This window comes from Populus euphratica, unplaced genomic scaffold, assembly GCF_000495115.2.
Source record: "Populus euphratica unplaced genomic scaffold, PopEup_1.0 scaffold14.1, whole genome shotgun sequence".
In the NCBI taxonomy this organism is placed as follows: Eukaryota; Viridiplantae; Streptophyta; class Magnoliopsida; order Malpighiales; family Salicaceae; genus Populus; species Populus euphratica.
The window spans coordinates 1,099,462-1,117,937 of record NW_011499876.1 but is presented as its reverse complement, the minus strand read 5'-3'; the positions used below and the strand labels follow the sequence as shown (position 1 = coordinate 1,117,937).

Sequence of the window (18,476 nt, the reverse complement as noted above, 5' to 3'; positions counted from 1 at the left end):
GCTGGCGCGGTGGCCTTCGGGGTCGTTTACGGTATGGAAAAGAGGATGAAGGGAGGGGGGGCGCTGGAGTGGTTGTTCGGATTTGGTTTTTCCGGAAAATTAAGAGAAGGAGAGGGAGAGAGAGATGGCGAGATAGGGGCGTGGGGTTGCTGGTTCGGTTCGTTGGTCGTTGTGGTGGTTAGTTCACTGGTTGTTGTGGCTGGCTGAGGTGGAGACTGGGGAGGGCTGACATGATGGTTATTTATGGGTCGGTGTTTGAGTTAGAGTTGCCGTTTTCCGGCGAGTTGCTGTTGATGGGGAATTGAGTTCAATGAGCGGTGGTGGGAAGGGAGGCTGGTCAGCTAGGTAGGGTAAGGAAAAGCGAAGGAAGGATGAAAAGAAAGAGTGAAAACAAAAGAGGAAAGAAAAGGGGAAAAATTGAAGGGAAAAGGTAAGATGCGTGCCGGCAGTAGTGTTCGGCATTGCAGGTTGAGAGTGTTTTTTTTTTAAAAATATTTTTTTAAAATTAATATATTTTAAAATAAAAAAACACTTTAAAAAAATTCACTGTCATGTTTTTAAATACCTTTAAAAAAAATTATGTTTTTTGAGGGCTTTGTCAAGAATGAAAAATAATTTTTATATGGAAGAAATAAGACTGAATAAAAAATATAATTATTTATTATAAGATAAAAAATATAATTTAAAATAATCATCTTGATATTTTATATTTATGATACTTAAATTATAAAATATATATTTTATTTTATTTAAATTAAAAATTATGATAAAAAATCTACATGTTAATTGAAAAAAGTCTCTTACATTACATTTATGTTTGAAAAATAAATTTATGAAAATATAAAAAAATTTAATTGTTTATACTTTTGCAACTTCGTTTTCTTTCTGTTTGATTAGAAAATGATCGATATTATATTCTTGAAAGAATTAAGTCTTAATTAATTCAATAGCTTATAATATAATTTTGAATTCATTTTAAAATGAACCTTTTTATTAGACACGAAGATATCTCATATCATTAAATCAAATACATATTGAGAACCTTAACTACCTTGTTGCATGACCCATAACAATACTTTGGTTACATTTTGGTCCCCATAGTCAATAAAGTAGTTGGCATATCAAAGCACAGCCCATGTGTTAAATAAATGGAGATTTACTAAAAAAAAAATCTAAAAAAATAAAAAAAAATATTTTTTTAAAAATCAATATTTTCAAGAAACATAACCGGGCGCAAAAACGACCGTCCCCTTGATTGATTGAAGATCAAGAGATGGAACCATTTTCACCATAAGCCTAAGAGGAAAGAACATGGATATGCTTAACCAAACAATTTATTTATGTGGACTGCTTCAAAAGCAGATGCAGCCACAAAAACAAAAAGCATTGATAATGAAGAAAAATACACAGCGAGTCTGCAAGCACAGAAACAAAGTACAGCAGGCTGCATTTTATCCAGCAACAGTATCAAAGCACAAGTACGCATCAACAAAGAAGCAATATTGTTTCAAAATCAAGGCATACGAAACACTTCCATGGAGAATTAAAACTTATGTAGCTAGCAGCACTAGCATAGTTCAAACCATGGCCTACAAAGGGGGTACAACTCGCAAAAAATTAAGTTCTGTTTTTGCTCCGGCAGAGCTTATGGTCATCCAGAGTCTCCAATGCAGCAAGTAGAACAGATAACATACAATTATTGCTTCTTCTCTTCTGCCTTCCTTGGCTGTAAGGGAAAAAAACAGAGAATTATAAAAAAGTGAAATAGAGGGAGGTGGTAACATGTGAATATGCAAAAGAAAGCATAGATCATGGAAAACTAGGAGAGTATAAGCATGGCTAGCAATCTCTAGTGGAGTGCAGAAAGAAGATGCAATCTCATTATCACCTCATTACCAAGTGTAAGTGGAACGGAACAATTGGTCAGTAAGAAAAGGCATAGCTTTGTGAACTGACGCCCTTAGGCACCAACTCCTATTTCTATCATTTCAGAACCTCCTGCCTCATCTTTTTCTTGATAAGCAACCCTTTTCTCAGAAAGAATCATGAGCAATCAAGGCACAACAAGATTCAAACTGGATGGTTAGAAAGCAATTCACACCACTGATTGACTGCCTAACTTAAATGAAAGCATGAGTTAGCCTCCTTTTTAATGCAATCAAACTTGGCCAATTAAGTGGGCTGGCTCTGCTCCTTTTCCTTTTCTTTTCTTTTACAATCTTATGAATTAAGCAGTTTTATTAATAATATTAAAAGAAATAAAGAATACCAGTGAGGATGATTGGCAAACACCCAATGAGTCAAGAACATCTGATGTCCTGAGAAAAACTCTCCCGTTCCATCCATGAAAGTAACCAGCTGTTTTATTAATAAGACCATCCTGTTTCTCACTTACCCGGCTAACCCCTTTGTCCATGATTATCAGGGCCCTAAAAGCAGCCACAATGATACTCAAGCTAACAGAAGCAGATAATGGTGCATCTCTCACTGTGTGATACAAGTTCCTAATCAGCACTCAGGGCACTTGTTTGTTGCATTGGAAACCCCTGGCCTTTCAATCAAGGATTTTTTATCTTCTTAGTGTTGAAATTGGTTTGTAGTCATGTCATCAGGTCAATGGCAATATTATCCTTTTCTTATTTCAATTCTGGCTAATCAGCCTACGAAAATAAGCTAATCACTGACTTGCAACAGCTGGTTACTTTCATGGATGGAACGGGAGAGTTTTTCTCAAGACATCAGATGTTTACCTAGAACTGACCCATGGATGAAAATCACAATGGATGTCAAGATGTCAAGTCCTACCAGGGAGTAACAACAAACACACCACCTGTTCGACAAAATGTCCAAACGAGAGCAAGAAAACAAAAAAACCACCTAATCAAACAAACAAAAACAAATACAACCAGCAAACACTAACCTTAGTACCGGGAGCAAACTGGTGGAGCTCTTCTTCAGGGATAATAACAGGCCACTTCTCTCCAGCCTCACGAAACATTTGCTCGGTCTCAAGAACCTGACCCTTTTCCAAAATCATGGTCCTAATGGCCTGTGCAGGAGTAGAAGTGGCATCGAAAGCTTCCTCGACGCCGTTGACGAAAGTGACAGTGATCTGTGGTGGGAAATCGTCGGTGCGGCGCTTGACAAGAACCTGGCAAGCAGGGTTGGATTCTTTGGCCTTGCGGGCATTGCATTGAGCTAAGAACTCCATACATGAGGCTACGCGTGGGTCTAGTGCGTTGAATTCAATTTTTACCTTTGAGAGGAACTTCAACATTTTTTTTCGTCTTTCTAGTTCTTTCGGGTTTTCACAGGGTTGGCTCCAGCCTAGTGAATTTATAGATTTGAATAATTTTTAAAATAATTTGTAAATTTAACTTGTACTTGAAACAGGAAATATGAATATATTAATATAAAAAGTTAATTGTAAAAAATAAAAAATATTATTTTTAATATGTTTTATAAAATAAATTATTATTATAATATCAAACACTACCGTGATAAAATTAACAACTTATTATAAAATATTGTTATAAAGCCTGGCCTCACCCGTAACCTAATTTAAAACTGAGGTGGTCAAGTTATTTAAAATTAATATAAATTAATATTATTTTAATATTTTATTTTAAAAAAACCAAAATAATAAAATATTAATTTTTTAAAATCAAGTTAATCATCAATTTAATAAATAAGATCAAAATTAAGACAAACTTAATTTTTTTAAATAATATCATTCCATCTTAAAAAAAATATTTAAAATGATATTATTTTAAATTAATAAAAATAAACACATCAAATATTATTTTAAAATCTAATTTAACTTGAGGTCTTAAATTATATAAATTAAAAAAACTTAATTCATCTATTCAAAAAACCTAATTAATATATAACCTTATTAAAACAAAATTATTAACCCGTTAATTTTAATTTTTTTATTAAACTAAGTTGATACAAATTCACCACCCGTAATCTAAATTTTATCTTAAATTAATTTCAGATTAAGTTTAAAAAACTTGACACTTCACACCATTTAATATCATGTTGCGATATACTTTTAAAAATTATATTTTATCTTAAAATATATTTTAATAATAATACCTAACAACTATTAAAAAAAATACTTAAAAATGTTTTTTTGTTTTTTCAAGCTGACACTGTTGCAAACAAAAAATCCAGAGTCCAGAACACTCCACATCATACAGCAAAAGACAAAACAACCCCCACCACAAGACCCGTGATTTAGCTCTGCAATTTACACCGAACTATCGCCACATATCTTATTCTTTACCCGTAACAATACTAACAGAGCAATTTCAGAGCAGGATGACGGTTCCAACAACGACGGCGCTTGGGACAGTGAGCAGAGCGGCCGGAACCGCCGCAGCAGGAGGAGGAGGGGGCAGCAAGAAAGTGATGATAACAGGAGTGGGGAAAGGTCTAGGGAGAGCATTAGCCCTAGAATTAGACAAGAGAGGTCACATTGTAATCGGCTGCTCCCGTTCCCAGGACAATCTCAATTCTCTCCAGTCTCAATTCACCTCCGATAAGCACCTCCTCCTCGACGCCGACGTGGTACTATACTATCATCTCTATCTTTTATTATTTAATTTTCTAAATCAATCAATTAATAATTAATTTTGGTTGCAGAAATCAAATAGCAGTGTTGAAGAGCTTGCGCGTGTTGTTGTTGAGAAGAAAGGCGTTCCTGATATCATAGGTAAGATTAATTAATTTATTTTTTAAAGTTTTATTTATTTATAGGATTTGTAGTAAAATTGATTTGGGCCTGGTATTGTTTGTTGAGTATTTAGTGAACAATGCGGGTACAATTAACCAAAACAAGAAGATTTGGGAGGTCAGTGAAGAAGAATTTGATAGTGTTATTGATACAAATGTTAAAGGGATAGCCAATATGTTGCGCCATTTCATCCCTCTTATGATACCAAACAAGCAAGGGATTATTGTTAACATGTCCTCTGGATGGGGAAGGTCCGGCGCTGCGCTGGTAAGTGAGTAGAAAGCAAGTAAATTCGCAAAAAGATTACTTTCTTTTGTTGTTTTCTTGTGGCTGATTTCAATTGCTCGTGTTCCCTTATAGTTATATCAATTAGGAGGCTAATGAATTTTAAGATTTTGTTTGTTTTTGGACAATACTGAGATGTGTGTTTGGCATTGCATTTTGGAAGCGTTTTTGAAAAAAATTGAAATTTATTTATTTGTCTCAAATTAATATTTTTTTGATGTTTTCATTTCATTTTGATGGGCTGATATTAATAATAATTTTTTAAAAATGAAAAAACATTATTTTGATGTGTTTTGAAATGAAAAATACTTTAAAAAGCAACCGTTACCACATTCCCAAACATACATGTCTAAGAATTAAAGGAGAAAAGTTTAGGAAATGATGGCAGAAAAATCTTACATGTTTTGAAAAATTGTAGACCTTGTGATATATTTGAGAATCGAAATGGAACCATCTTTTTATATTTAATCAAAACATCGATGTTAAGGTATCTTAGAGCAAACAAATTTTAATGAAGGGAAGATCCAAAACATAAATTTAGTGTTGGGTCCTAAGCAAACCTACCCTTGGAAAATTGATATAGTTTAGCTTATTCCATGTATTGTAGATATATGCCTGTATTGATTTATCGGTATTGGGATTGTGGGGTTTCTTATTTATTTATTTTTGTGAAGTCTCTGTTTCAAAGTGGCCTTATGCACTTCTTCTGAACTGCACTTTTTTAGTTTTTGACCAGTTTTATCTTTTACAGGTTGCACCGTATTGTGCATCTAAATGGGCTGTGGAGGGTTTAAGTAGATCAGTGGCGAAGGAGTTGCCAGAAGGAATGGCAATTGTTGCTCTTAACCCTGGTGTGATACATACTGACATGCTTACGTCATGCTTTGGCACTTCAGCTTCTCTGTACCAGGATCCTGACACATGGTATCTAGTTTACTCCCTATAAGATCATCTTTGCCCTTTGCTGAATAAAGTTTAGCATAATTAATGGCTCTATGAATTTGTGCATGAGTTCTATGAGTTGTATATTTATATCAATTTTATAGGAAAAACTTGTTTCTGTTTCTGTTGGTAATGTAGTAAAATTAAATGTGTTATCTTGTCCTTTACATATATCTTGCAAGAAGTTATATTAAAATTTTGAGAACTGGTTTGAAAGGCCAATACAGTAATAGTTGAAATGATATTAAAATTCAGTCTTTTGTTCCTGTCAAGTTTCTTCTCATAATTATTTTGCATGGATATAGCCTTCCTCAGGTTCAAACAAATGTGCTACCAAAAAATAGAAAATATAGCATAGGAGAATTAGCTAAGGACATGTTGAGCATCTGAAGTGAAGGTTTCATTAAGTAAATTAGTAGCGAATCAACGTGGCATAACACAACTGTCTTGAAATATTTATTTTTGTGTGATTGAATAATTTAATCTAATGCTCAAATTGTAGTGAACGAGTGCAAGATTTGCCAGTTCAAAATCAGAATACATTACATTTGCAAAGAAAGAAAGAAAGAAAGAAAAAGAAAGTGTATATATTAAAACAATAGAAGTAGGAATCTCTTATGAAAGTTGTTGAAGCAACCCTGTAACAGGCGAAGATGCTCAATATCCTGGTTAAGTCAACTTGCATGTTGATTTTTCAAATCTTATTTTGTCACTGTATAACATAAAACTATGTTCAGGATGTATTATTTATTGATTTAATTTGGCACAAAATGCTCTGGTAGACACTGATAGTCAAAAGATGAAAAGACAATCGTCTTACCAGAGTCTTGTGCCAGATTTTGGTAATGTTTGATTCTCACAAAAAGAACAGAAGAGATTTGAAGAAGGAACAGAATAAACAGGCATATTTCTTGTTTATCTGCAACCATAAAAATATATTGATTTTCGTGCTTAGTCACAAACTCATGCCAAGCAGGGTGATGTATTGAATTGATGAACGCAACTGTCTCGCATGCACCAACCTTATTTGTTATATTTGCTCCCTTTCTTTGTTATGAATATCCCAGGGGCCATAACCCTTTGTCCATGATTATCAGGGCCCTAAAAGCAGCCACAATGATACTCAATCTAACAGAAGCAGATAATGGTGCATCTCTCACTGTGTGATGTAAGTTCCTAATCAGCACTCAGGGCACTTGTTTGTTGCATTGGAAACCCCTGGCCTCTCAATCAAGGATATTTTACCCCCTCATTGTTGAAATTGGTTTGTAGTCATGTCATCAGGTCATTGGCAATATTATCCTTTTCTTATTTCAATTCTGGCTAATCAGCTTCCGAATATAAACTAATCACTGACCTGCAACAGTTGGTTACTTCCATGGATGGATCGGGAGAGTTTTTCTCAGGACATCAGATGTTTACCTCGAACTGACAAGGCATCGAGAGCCAATGAGATTTTTTCACGGGCATGATACATATATTGGCAAGAGAGTTTGAATGAAATCTGTTTATGCTCTTCAGCATGTTTTAGCTTGTCTGAACGTTGAAAGATTTGTCAAGAATTTGTTCTTGTCCAGCTAAAGAAAGTAACAATTTTTTCTTGCACTTGCATGGAAGTTTTGGTTGCTCGATTCTGATGTTAGAATTAAAAAGTGGTCTTCTTGCCAATCTTGTTCCTGTATAAAATCATTGGTTGCTTGGAATGTCAACATTGTATAAAATAATTCCCCCTCGGCTATCTTAGCTGAAATCTTCTTATTTTTCAACTTTTATAAACTGCATGGATGCATAAGGTGTAAACCTCGAGCCCATCACATTATATGCTAGACACAACCATAGAATTAGTTCTACAAAGGTGCTGTAAAATGTAAGAACGAAGACAGTTCTTAATCAATCTGTTCACAGTTAATATAAACGCATGGGGTAAAAAACATGGAGAATTCTGTGTTCGAGTCCACAATAAGGGTTAAAGACACCAAACTTGTGCTGGATTTTATAATTTTGGAACCTGGTCTGGTTTGGTAAATTAATTTGGGGTTTAAGACACCAAACTTGTGCTGGATTTTATAGTTTTGAAACCTAGTCTAGTTTGATAGATTAATTTAGGGTTTAACAGGCTCAATGAATTAATTTGGGGTTTGGAGTTTAGCAGGCTAGGACTAGAATTGAATTGGGTTAAAATAAATAAAAAAAATAAAAAAATTGATACCATTTGCTGATCTGGCAAGTTAATCTGGTGACTTGGTAAGATCTAGTTAAAAATCAATTATAAATATATTGATTTTTTTATTTTTTTATTAAAATAAAAAATAAAATTTAACTTGCCTAACTTAGTGACACAATTAAAATCTGATGATATAATCAAAACTTAAAATAAACCTAATAACCTAATCAAAATCTAAAATCTTAATTAAAATCTGAAATCAAAACCTAAAATCTAAATCAAAATCTTAATAAAAATCTGATATCAAAACCTGAAATCTGAATCTTAAACCAGGTTGGTCGCCGGACTGGTTATTAAAACTATGCCAGACTTGCTGGAAGAAGATTTTAGCCTTCTTTCTTTGCGTCTACTTTCCTTAATTTCTACTAGTCTTACTCCTGTGTATAGCTTGCAAAATTACAAAATCTAAGGACTAGACTATACTTGTATTTTTACGTGCAAGGAGTTTTTCGTGTAGTTATGAAATCTAGCCCGTGGAGATTAACCTGGTGACCCTCTGTTAAACAATTCAAATTAAACAAAGAAAAATGTAAAAATAATAGAGGAGTATTGATATTATATAATTATTTTATTTTTTTAAAATGTTAATTTAAATATAAAAAATTATATTTTTTTAGCACCGCCAACCTGGGGTTTTTTGAATCAATTTTTTTTTTTTATCAAAATAACATTATTTTCATTTTTTGTTTTATAAAAAAATAATATGTTTTATTGAAAAAATAAAATAATATTATTTTAATTAAAAAATAATAAATTAACTAGGTCTACAAGTGACTGGGACTTGAATCGGTTCTTATAAGTATGTACTCTTTTCTTTTCTTTTTTTGAAAAAACAGGAATGGTATTGAGAAATTGGAAACAACGAGGATGAAAGTGGAAGAAATTGACGAATCTAAAAGAACATATGGCGCTGCAACTGGCAACGTGGATGAAGTTATTACTGATTTCTCTCTCTCTATTTTCTCCGGGTTTCAGAAAGAGAGAGAGCCAAGAATTTTGTGGCCATGGCAGCAGTAGTAATGAGCTACTACTGCAAGCCTTCGCCATTTCTGGGCCACTTCCCATCTTACCGTGTAAGTCTTCTTCTTCTCGTGATTTTTACTTTTCTCTCTTGACATCTCAGGTCATTTGTAAGCTAATTGATTTGTTTTTATCTTCAAAAAGTGTACATGATGATCCATGTTTCGTGTTTTTTCATAGTATGGAAGATGGTCTTGAAGTCATGCATTACGTTGAATGAAATTTTACTAGGAATCTAAGTTGTCTGGTTAAAGCTTGAATTCTGTGTATTGGTTGAATATGTTTGTGCACATCAACTACTGTCTGTTACTACTTTTGTCTTAGGCTGCTATCATTTGTAACTGGGGATGTGCAAAGAGATTATGATGAGAACATATGCATCTAATTCTTGTAATTGCAGGCAAAATCATCATCCAGACAGGTTGCGGGGACTGCAGTTCAGGAATCTAAAATCAGTGCACTGTTTTGGGGATCGAAGAAGTCTGTGCAGCCAAAAGAATTGGATGTTTCAGTTTCACTACAAGATTCCATTCTAACAGGGTCAGGCTTGGAGGTTATATTTGATGGTCCCACAGAATTTGGAATCTTTTTCCTTCTTGTGTTAGCAGCTAATTCCAATCTTGTTGGTTTTAAATTCAGGGGTGGTTTGGAAAAACAAGTAACACCTAAGAGGATTTCACTTTCCATCATTTCTTCAATCTCAGAAGTTTCGTCGCATGAATGGGATGCCTGCAATTTGGACGCTACTGGCCCTGAAAAGTTTAATCCATTTCTTACCCATGGTTTTCTTTCAAGCTTAGAAGAGTCACGCTCCGCAGTTAAGGTTGAGAATCATTGCTTCACTATAAGCTTCTCCAAGTACTATCATTAAATCAGCATAGGTCTCACTTGGACATCACTTGAGAGCAATATAATTGGCTGTCTTTCAGTTAGCCCTGAAAATGAGTCTGTTTTGGTTCTTCATTTCCAATTTAACATAAATTGTTGGTCGTGGATATATTGCTTTGACTGATTTCCTCTTTATGTGGTGTAAATCCCTATTCAATTACAAAATATTCCTTAACAAAAGATATCTTGTGAGCTATGCTATAGTAGTTGAAATTCCTGCTTGAAATACTGAAAATGTCATTTTTAGCTGTAAACTCACCTTGGATTCTTGAGGGACAGCACTGGTCAAAGGGCCACCAAAATTGTCCTTCCTTACCACATTGGATTTGCTTGTTAGAAAGAGTTGCAATCTAACTTTTTTCTTGAGTCAGGGACTGCTGGTCTCATCTTGGATGTGAGTTCAATTTATGTCTGGTCTTCCTTAGTGTTGGACCAGATGATAATGAAACTGAAATACTTCAACATATTGATTAAGAAATTTATCTCCATTTGGATATTGTGTGATATGGATAGTAAACTACTAGAATAATAAAATTAAGCTTGAATGTTCCGCTGCTGTGTTAATTTTCTTTTTGAATCAACTCCAGGAGACTGGATGGATGCCTAGCCACATTGTTGCTAAGGATGACTCTGATAATGTTTTGGGTGTTGTTCCACTCTATCTTAAAAGGTTCTGCATCTTCTATGCTGCCCTTACTGCCAATTCTTATCTACCTTGTTCTACAATCCTTTTAACAATTCAATTTTAAACACTTCTACTGGTTAGCTGTTGTTTCATCTCTTTTACTTGGATGTGCAGCCATTCCTATGGCGAATTTGTTTTTGACCATTCTTGGGCTGATGCCTACTATGGTTTCGGATCAAGGTATTATCCAAAGTTTCAGTGTTGTGTGCCTTTCACTCCAGTAACTGGTCCAAGGATTCTGGTTCGGAATACCCCCTTCAGAGATCAACTTTTCGATGTTCTAGTCTCTTCCCTGAAGGATCTGGCAGCCAAGGTGTGACGTTAAATTGATATATTAATACTGCTGCTTTCATGCATGTTTTTATTCCCTTTTCCATTTCATGCAAGGTCACGGGAAAATATTTCTGGTTTCCCATGAATTCTTTCTCAATTTTATTCTTCTAACTCTATCTAAATAATTTTTTAACTCAAGTGATTAATGGGGTTTTTTTTTTAAGGAATGTCTCCAAATGTATTTCTGTAAGATGGTTAAGTGAGCGGAGTTATTGTTTCCATTTCACAATCAACTCTATGTTTCTTTTCTAAAATACTGTTCAAGAATGTATTTTATCTGTAAATGGCTCCTTCATGTAAACCTGATGGTGGTTTATAAATCCAGAAACCAGCCATAAGACCGAGTGATTTTCACTGTTCATCCGTGTCATTGGCATCAACTCTCCTGTTCCAATTTGATTGGATTGTTTCAGGTAGACTGATGTTTCTAGAAGGTGGGAACTTTATTATGGATCTATAGTAGGATGTGTTAGAAAAATATTGCTTTATAATTTGTGGTAGTTTGGTTAAACCATGGCCTTGATTACATCATTCAGTAGGAGAATTGATGTTACTGTTATTCTCTGATCACCAAAACCTTCTACAGCTGCAAATTAGTTTTCAATTATACTAAATTGTAGTTAGGAAAAAAGGAATCAATAATCATGCAACCTTAACTATCCACTGAATATTGTTTTGTCATGTGATCAAGCATAATAGACTATTGTACAAAACTGGTAGCTGAAATTTTCACAATTGTGAAAAATGATCTTTTCTCAGTGATCAAGCATGATAGACTATTGTACAAAACTGGTAGCTGAAATTTCACAATTGTGAAAAATGAATACAATACTTTGAACTCTTTTTGCCACTGCTTTCTTTCTTTCTTTCCTTTTTTTTTTATTTGAGAGAGAGAGAGAGAGAGAGAGAGGATGGGGTTGGTTGTGACTTGGAGCTTATCTAAATAAGCTTGCATTTGTTGGTAGAAGGCCAGAGAAGAAAAACAAGAGGAGGCAATCAACTTGAGAAAAGAGAAAATTTCCTTGGTGGAGGTGGTGAGAGATTCTATGTTTGTTTGTGATCTGAAAATGCAGAGACACTTTCACAAGCAATGCTTTGCATGGGTTTGTAAAGATTTTGAAGAGTGTTAATATCAATCATTCTAGTTGAATCTCATTTCGTGATTGACTTTAACTTTATAAGATCTGTCCATTTGTTCACAACTTCCTACATATTATTATTAGTTTAATTCAGTTTCTAGGCATGTGTTACTCTTAGATGCACTTGTGATTGTTACCTTTTTTTTTTTTATCAGAAGAACTGTCCAGTCTAAGATGTTTTGATCACTAGCAAAGGACTTCTGAAGACCATTCACTTTCCACAGAACCTGGAATTAATTTCCTGATTGCATTTATTTCTTTTCGTAGTCCAAGGTCTCATCACTGCACATCACCTTCCCCACTGAAAAAGAGTGGCACATGCTGAAGGAAAAGGGATTTCTGCAGAGGATTGGAATGCAGTATCACTGGAAAAATCGTAACTATAAAAAGTGAGTGTTTCATGAGGTACCATGTAAAGTGAATTATTTTGCTCATTTAAAGTTTGAGTCCAGTTAAAGTTCTTTGCACTCTCTTTTGAGGTAAGTTTCCAGTTTATAATTTCATAATTTATGCAATTATGATGCAATATCTAATTATGAATTGCATCAAAGGAAGGATAAGCCCCGCTACCAAGCAATCAGTGTAAAGTTGATTTGGGAAGACAAGTCATGGTTTTCTCAACAGTGTCCGGAAACTTGTTGCCTTCCTGTACTGCAGTTCATAGAGTGTGTCTGGGATTATGCATTGCAATATGCCATTAATAATGTCAAGAAATCTATGGCTTGTTTAACACACACCTCTCTTACAATTTAGTATGACTATGACAGCCTCATGTTTTTGTCAATTATGCTACACTGTCATCTGCACATAAGTTCCATAGTCAGCGAGAATATCTCTTCATTTTCTGTTTGCTCATAAATCTTCATCTGAGTAAAGCCTGATCTATCTATCTTACCTTTGATGGTGGTGCCTTTAGTTTCCCTGGTCTTTTTATGTGAACTTGTACAGTAATACATCCCCGTTCCAAGGGCCTTTTATTTCACAACAGAGAAAAAGGAAATCAATAACTTAAACCTATGTTAGTTAGCTTAAACTTTTGTCAGGTAATATTATAAATCTAATTATGACAACTTGTTCCCAGCCACCTCACAGTCCCGCCAAATTTCCTTTCCTTGAAATTAAGCCTACTTTTTTACAAATTGACAGCTAAGGCTCTTCATGTTTTTCATAAACCTGTGGCTCATGAATACTTAAACACCACCAATGAGTATGCACTAGTTAATTAAGTTCCCCTGTTTGAAATACCTGTCAGACTTGAGATCTCATAGTCTCTGACTGCATGAACTCATCTTGCTCTAAATATCATGTATGATTTTATATAGCAAGTCCTTGAAGTGCTCTTTTTTTTCCTCTCAGCAGAATCAATCACCCAGCCACTTCGTCTTGACCTAATGCTAGATCTAATTTGTTTTTCTTGTTTATATACAGATAAAATTTTGTTTAGAATTTCCTTACATTGATGCAGTTTTGATGAATTCTTGATGGATATGAAGCAAAGTAAAAGAAAAAATATTCGTCAAGAGCGCAAAAAGGTTCATCTCCTTTTCTTCCTTGGATTCCATCACGCTCACTCAAATGAGTTTGATTTGTGCCTCTTTACATTGGCTTGTAAAGCCTATGTCTGTTGATCTGAGTGCTACAGGAAGCACACAATGCTTGCACCATTGCATGATGAGGCATGCTAGTTTATTATTACGAACTTGAAAGTTTTCTTATTGGTCTTACATTTGGATTCTTTGTTGTGATCTAAAGGGATCAACATACACTATTGCCGGTTAAGTTACACTACATGGTTTAAATCTTGGTCATGGTTATTTGTAGCACATATCTTGACAGAGGATTAAACTATTTTTTTCCTTAAAGTTTGCCTCTCAAATCATAGAAAATCTCAGGAAAATCCAGCATTTGAATCAGATAATGTTAATATACTGGAGGAAATCCATATCTGACACATATATGGCATTGATCTGATCCGCCTTTCTGATATTTTGCTCAATAAGAGAAATAGGTAAAAAACTAGCAGGGAAGAGAGAATGCATACATCTTTCTCGTTCATGCTGTACATTTCATAGACCTTGTAAAACTCATGGAAGCAAAATTGACCAAATTGGGGCTGACTTCTAATGTTTTTTTTTTTTTTTTTTTTGAAACTCATCATGATCAATGATCTGTAGTTATATGTTATGGCATTTTCCTCTGCACTCTCTTAATATGATGATAGTTATTGATCTTTCAGCGGGAGACACAATGCATTGCCTACTTTCAAAAAGCATAGTATCAATATTGAATGTGATTTGTTAGGTCTTGAGAATCTTGTCCTGGTTGTTTATTCTTTCCCATTTACATATGATTTGGACCCTGTTTACTCTGTTTCCTTGGCTTAATTTAGGTTTAGGTCCTGAGTGCTTCCGTAATCAGGTAGTAACATTTATTTTGACGATGCTGTCTAACTGAACTTTCGTAATGCAGGTTTCTACTCAAAACTTGAATATGAAACGTCTTCGGGGTTATGAAATAAAGGTATTTAGTAATTGTATCTGCTAGTGATTAACTTTAATGGTAATATATGTTATCACGTAATTTTTTAGTCCGTAGATTCTATTTTTCTTTTTATTGTTTTGCATATCATATGGTCTTAAACATGCTATAATCTTGTTTCAACGTGATTGATTTTCTTCATATGGAGTTTATAATGTATAGCAAAGCAACTTGTCATTTGACATTTTTCTCATTGCATAAGCATTGAATATAATGTCTCTGTTACATTAGTGGTGCCTCTTGATATTTGTTAGATTTGTAGAAATATTATCAAATGAATCGAATCTTGGAAGATATGAATTTAAAATACAGAATAATTTAAATCACATTGAACTGGCATGCATTGATAAGATTCAATTTTATGTATGGAAAACGAAAGTGCCCTACAGGAGCTACTTTCTGAATATCTGTATAAAAAGAATACAAAGGGAATAAGCTCTATGATCAAAGCAGAGAGATTAATTAAACTATATGTTAATTGAGCATGCCTACGCCTGGTTCAAAAATGGAATAGGCATATAAATGGAGCAGTTAAATCTACCTTAACATGAATAAATGAAAAAACAAAATGGGTTACAAAATGAACATGACCAAGCTTCTCAAGTTCCTTGAGCTTTTCCTAATCATTAAATTTATTTGAAATGATGTTTGGAGGTTCGAGCATCTCAGTACTGTTTCAATTTTTGGAGGAGAGAACTGTATGCCTAAGAAATTATGACAACCAACACCCCCCCCCCCAAAAAAAAAAAAAAAAAAACACATACACACAGACCATGTGTATAGACATTTGCCTTCTAACATTGTCTTGTTTTGTAAATGTATCTGAATCCAAGACTGAATTAAATAAAGAATAAACTAAACTTGTCAATTAGTATAAAAAGGTCATGAAAAGATTTTGTGTGCTGGGATTTGGGCTGAGGGGGAGAGGAGAGAGATGAAAAGGAGAAATTGTATTTGTTTGAATAGCTGAAAGCTGAAAGTGTACTCTAATTATGCATCTGTTTTTTAACCTTTTTCCATGTTGCCATTCGGACAAAGCTACTAGGAATGGTACCTACAGAGTCATTCCATGCTGCCATATCAACCACTCTGAATTATAGAATCCAGAGCAAAGTTTTCGGTGTTTGTCAGTTCCATGTGTTATTTCTAGAGTTTGAAAATGAACCCAAAACACAGGTGGTGCCTGAGTGTTTGTTTTAAATATCTACTTCCTAGTTCTGCTGCTGTTATCTAGCTTGAATGGTGCCAAAGAGATGACATCCAGCCAAGATTCTCTCTAGGCCAGAAGGAGTGGTGCTTATTCATCCACTACTCATGAATAATGAATGCATAGCTTTTAGTCATTTTAACACCCTGTAATTTCTTTCAGAAAATTATAGCTCATGAATTGTTAAGGCTACTTGAATTTGGTTGTTGATTTTCCACTCTCACTTTCTAGAGTAAAGGAGAAGGATTCCTTACCCCGGTATTTTGTTCATGTCTTGGCAGGCTAGGCATTGGGATACCTTCTATAGCTTCTACAGGAACACGACTGATAACAAGTTTGATCCCATCATTGAAACCTTTTTTTCCAAGTTTGATCCCATCATTGAAACCTTTTTTCCCCTTCTTTCCACCAAAATTTTGTTGATATAGATTACTACAAACAATTAGTTCTTACTTCACATCATCATATAATTTAGTCAAATCATATCAGATGATTGAATTGCCACCTTGTTAATATGGTTTTGTTTTTCTATAGGTGGGGTACTCCTTATCTCACAAGGGATTTTTTTCACAACATGGGGTCAAAGATGGGAGATCAGGTGCTGCTTGTTGTTGCTGAAGAAGGGGATGAGCTTGTTGCTGGAGCTCTTAACATTATTGGTGGAGATACTCTATTTGGACGTCTATGGGGATGTCATCCAAAAGCCTACTATCCAAGCTTGCATTTTGAAGCATGCTATTACCAGGTTTTGATCTGATTTCTTGAAGTGTTTCTTTTTTCATTTTCTGTGCTGAACTGCATTATCAACCCCCTGCTTACTTTGGACGTTATAATAGAGCTGTCTGTTAATGATGCCATGTTGAATACAACAATAATCACAAGTTTTAAGCACGATAAACTTAACTACGGACCCTGTTCTTTAATTTTATGTGGGCTATGCAACCAAGTCTGTTGACTTTGTTGATCTTCTGCATTTCTTAATAATAAGCTGTGGGGACCAAATTACTTTTGGGAATCCTCGCTCCATCTTTCACTGTGATATTCCTGGCCAAGGATAGCCAGTGTCATTGCATGTAAAAGTTGCAGTGACACAGACACTGACAGAAGTCATATTCTGGAGCTTCCACGGCATTGTTGTAGTCTATAGAGCATCATTTCCAGCAGTCATTAGCGACACATGAATATTTATCCACACTTGGTTATCACATGCAGGCAATAGAGGCGGCCATTGAACTTAACCTGAACACAGTAGAAGCAGGAGCTCAGGGTGAGCATAAAATTCAGCGTGGTTACCTGCCTGTGTTAACTTATAGCTGCCATTACCTCATTGATGAGGCTTTCAGGCAAGCTATAGAGGAATTTCTAGTGCGGGAATCAACTCAGGTATGGTCTTGTGCATAGCTTTTTGTAATATCCTGAGTTGAAGTTCCTTTCTTGGTATGGTCTTGTGCATAGCTTTTTGTAATGGTAATATCCTGAGTTGAAGTTCCTTTCTCCCACCACTTAGCATGTGCATCAGTACAATTTAGGGTTTTTCTTCCTCTATGACGGTTGCCTGTTTGCCATCAGTATATATAATAAGCTTTCAGTAAGTTCATTGCATTTCTCTGATTAACCATTCCTTTTCTTGTTTTTTGCAGGTTAAGCTTGTTATGAAACTAATTCACGATTCCGGTCCCCTTAAGGAGGACTTAAAATAGAATCAAAATGCATTTATGTTGTTGAAAAACTAGGATATCTTGCCTGCTTGTTTCCATAATCTCTGTAAATATATTTATGCACTTTTCTGCTCCCAAAAGTTCACCATTAAGGGTCTCTACATAATCACAGGAAATTAACATGTCAAGGGTTTGGTGTTGTCATTCCAACCACTAAACTATGGTTAAGTGTGTTGTCATCTCAACTGCTAAACCATGGTTAAGCTTTGCACCGCCAGGAGCAGCAGCAGCAAAATTCCATTTCACTTTGAAAAAATAGATTATAAAGGAATTTCATTTCAAATTGGTAGTCTTTGATCATGGACGACCATTGTTTCTATTCAAAAAGATAGAGGTTCTCGACTTCATAATGCAATTTGAATGTGAGCATTTACACTAATATTACATGAAAAGAAGGGAAAATAAACATACCATATACAATGCGTGACACTTCACAAACCAGAGTCAAAAAACTGATTCACCCACCTACGCTTTCTATTTTGCATTTTGCTTAGAACCCTTAGGGTGTTTGTCTACGTGTTTTTCTTTCCCTTTTTGCATTTATAACGGTGCTTCAAAATTGAAAGCATCATTTTTGCTGCTTTTCATTTCAACCTTGATTTGAAAAGTACAAAAATATATAAGCAGGTTATAAGAGTGTATATTAGATGCTTTCTAAAAATGTTAAAAGTACATAAAAAAAACATTTTAATATGTTCATAATAAAAATTTTAAAAATAAAATTAAAAAAAATATTTTAATATATTTTCAAACAAAAAA

The 18,476-nt window shown here is 34.5% G+C and overlaps 3 protein-coding genes across 6 annotated transcripts; 2 read left to right on the top strand and 1 right to left on the bottom strand.

Moving 5' to 3' along the window:
* Nucleotides 1-1,403: 1,403 nt before the first annotated feature.
* Nucleotides 1,404-3,351, bottom strand: LOC105128431 (39S ribosomal protein). The gene is made up of 2 exons (XM_011030093.1): nt 2,921-3,351; nt 1,404-1,726 (listed from the first exon to the last, which is right to left on the bottom strand). Exons 1-2 carry the CDS (start codon nt 3,275-3,277, stop codon nt 1,697-1,699), a joined length of 387 nt encoding a protein of 128 aa, XP_011028395.1. The 5' UTR covers nt 3,278-3,351; the 3' UTR covers nt 1,404-1,696.
* An 836-nt stretch (nt 3,352-4,187) lies between these two features.
* On the top strand, nt 4,188-7,723 carry LOC105128432 (NAD(P)-binding Rossmann-fold superfamily protein). 4 transcript variants are annotated; one of them, XM_011030095.1, is made up of 6 exons: nt 4,188-4,572; nt 4,648-4,717; nt 4,812-5,005; nt 5,775-5,947; nt 7,063-7,133; nt 7,332-7,723. In XM_011030095.1, exons 1-5 carry the CDS (start codon nt 4,324-4,326, stop codon nt 7,130-7,132), a joined length of 756 nt encoding a protein of 251 aa, XP_011028397.1. In that variant the 5' UTR covers nt 4,188-4,323; the 3' UTR covers nt 7,133; nt 7,332-7,723. The 4 variants fall into 4 exon arrangements, 2 of the variants coding, with proteins under 2 accessions (XP_011028397.1, XP_011028396.1); XR_842863.1 differs by having other exon boundaries at nt 4,189-4,572; nt 7,063-7,229; XR_842862.1 differs by having other exon boundaries at nt 4,189-4,572; nt 7,063-7,249.
* Nucleotides 7,724-9,096: 1,373 nt separating this feature from the next.
* LOC105128430 (acyl-CoA) lies at nt 9,097-17,876 on the top strand. The gene is made up of 12 exons (XM_011030092.1): nt 9,097-9,262; nt 9,610-9,749; nt 9,849-10,032; nt 10,685-10,767; nt 10,897-11,095; nt 12,522-12,643; nt 13,720-13,786; nt 14,724-14,774; nt 16,281-16,333; nt 16,534-16,744; nt 17,212-17,382; nt 17,640-17,876. Exons 1-12 carry the CDS (start codon nt 9,194-9,196, stop codon nt 17,697-17,699), a joined length of 1,410 nt encoding a protein of 469 aa, XP_011028394.1. The 5' UTR covers nt 9,097-9,193; the 3' UTR covers nt 17,700-17,876.
* The last annotated feature ends 600 nt before the right edge of the window (nt 17,877-18,476 follow it).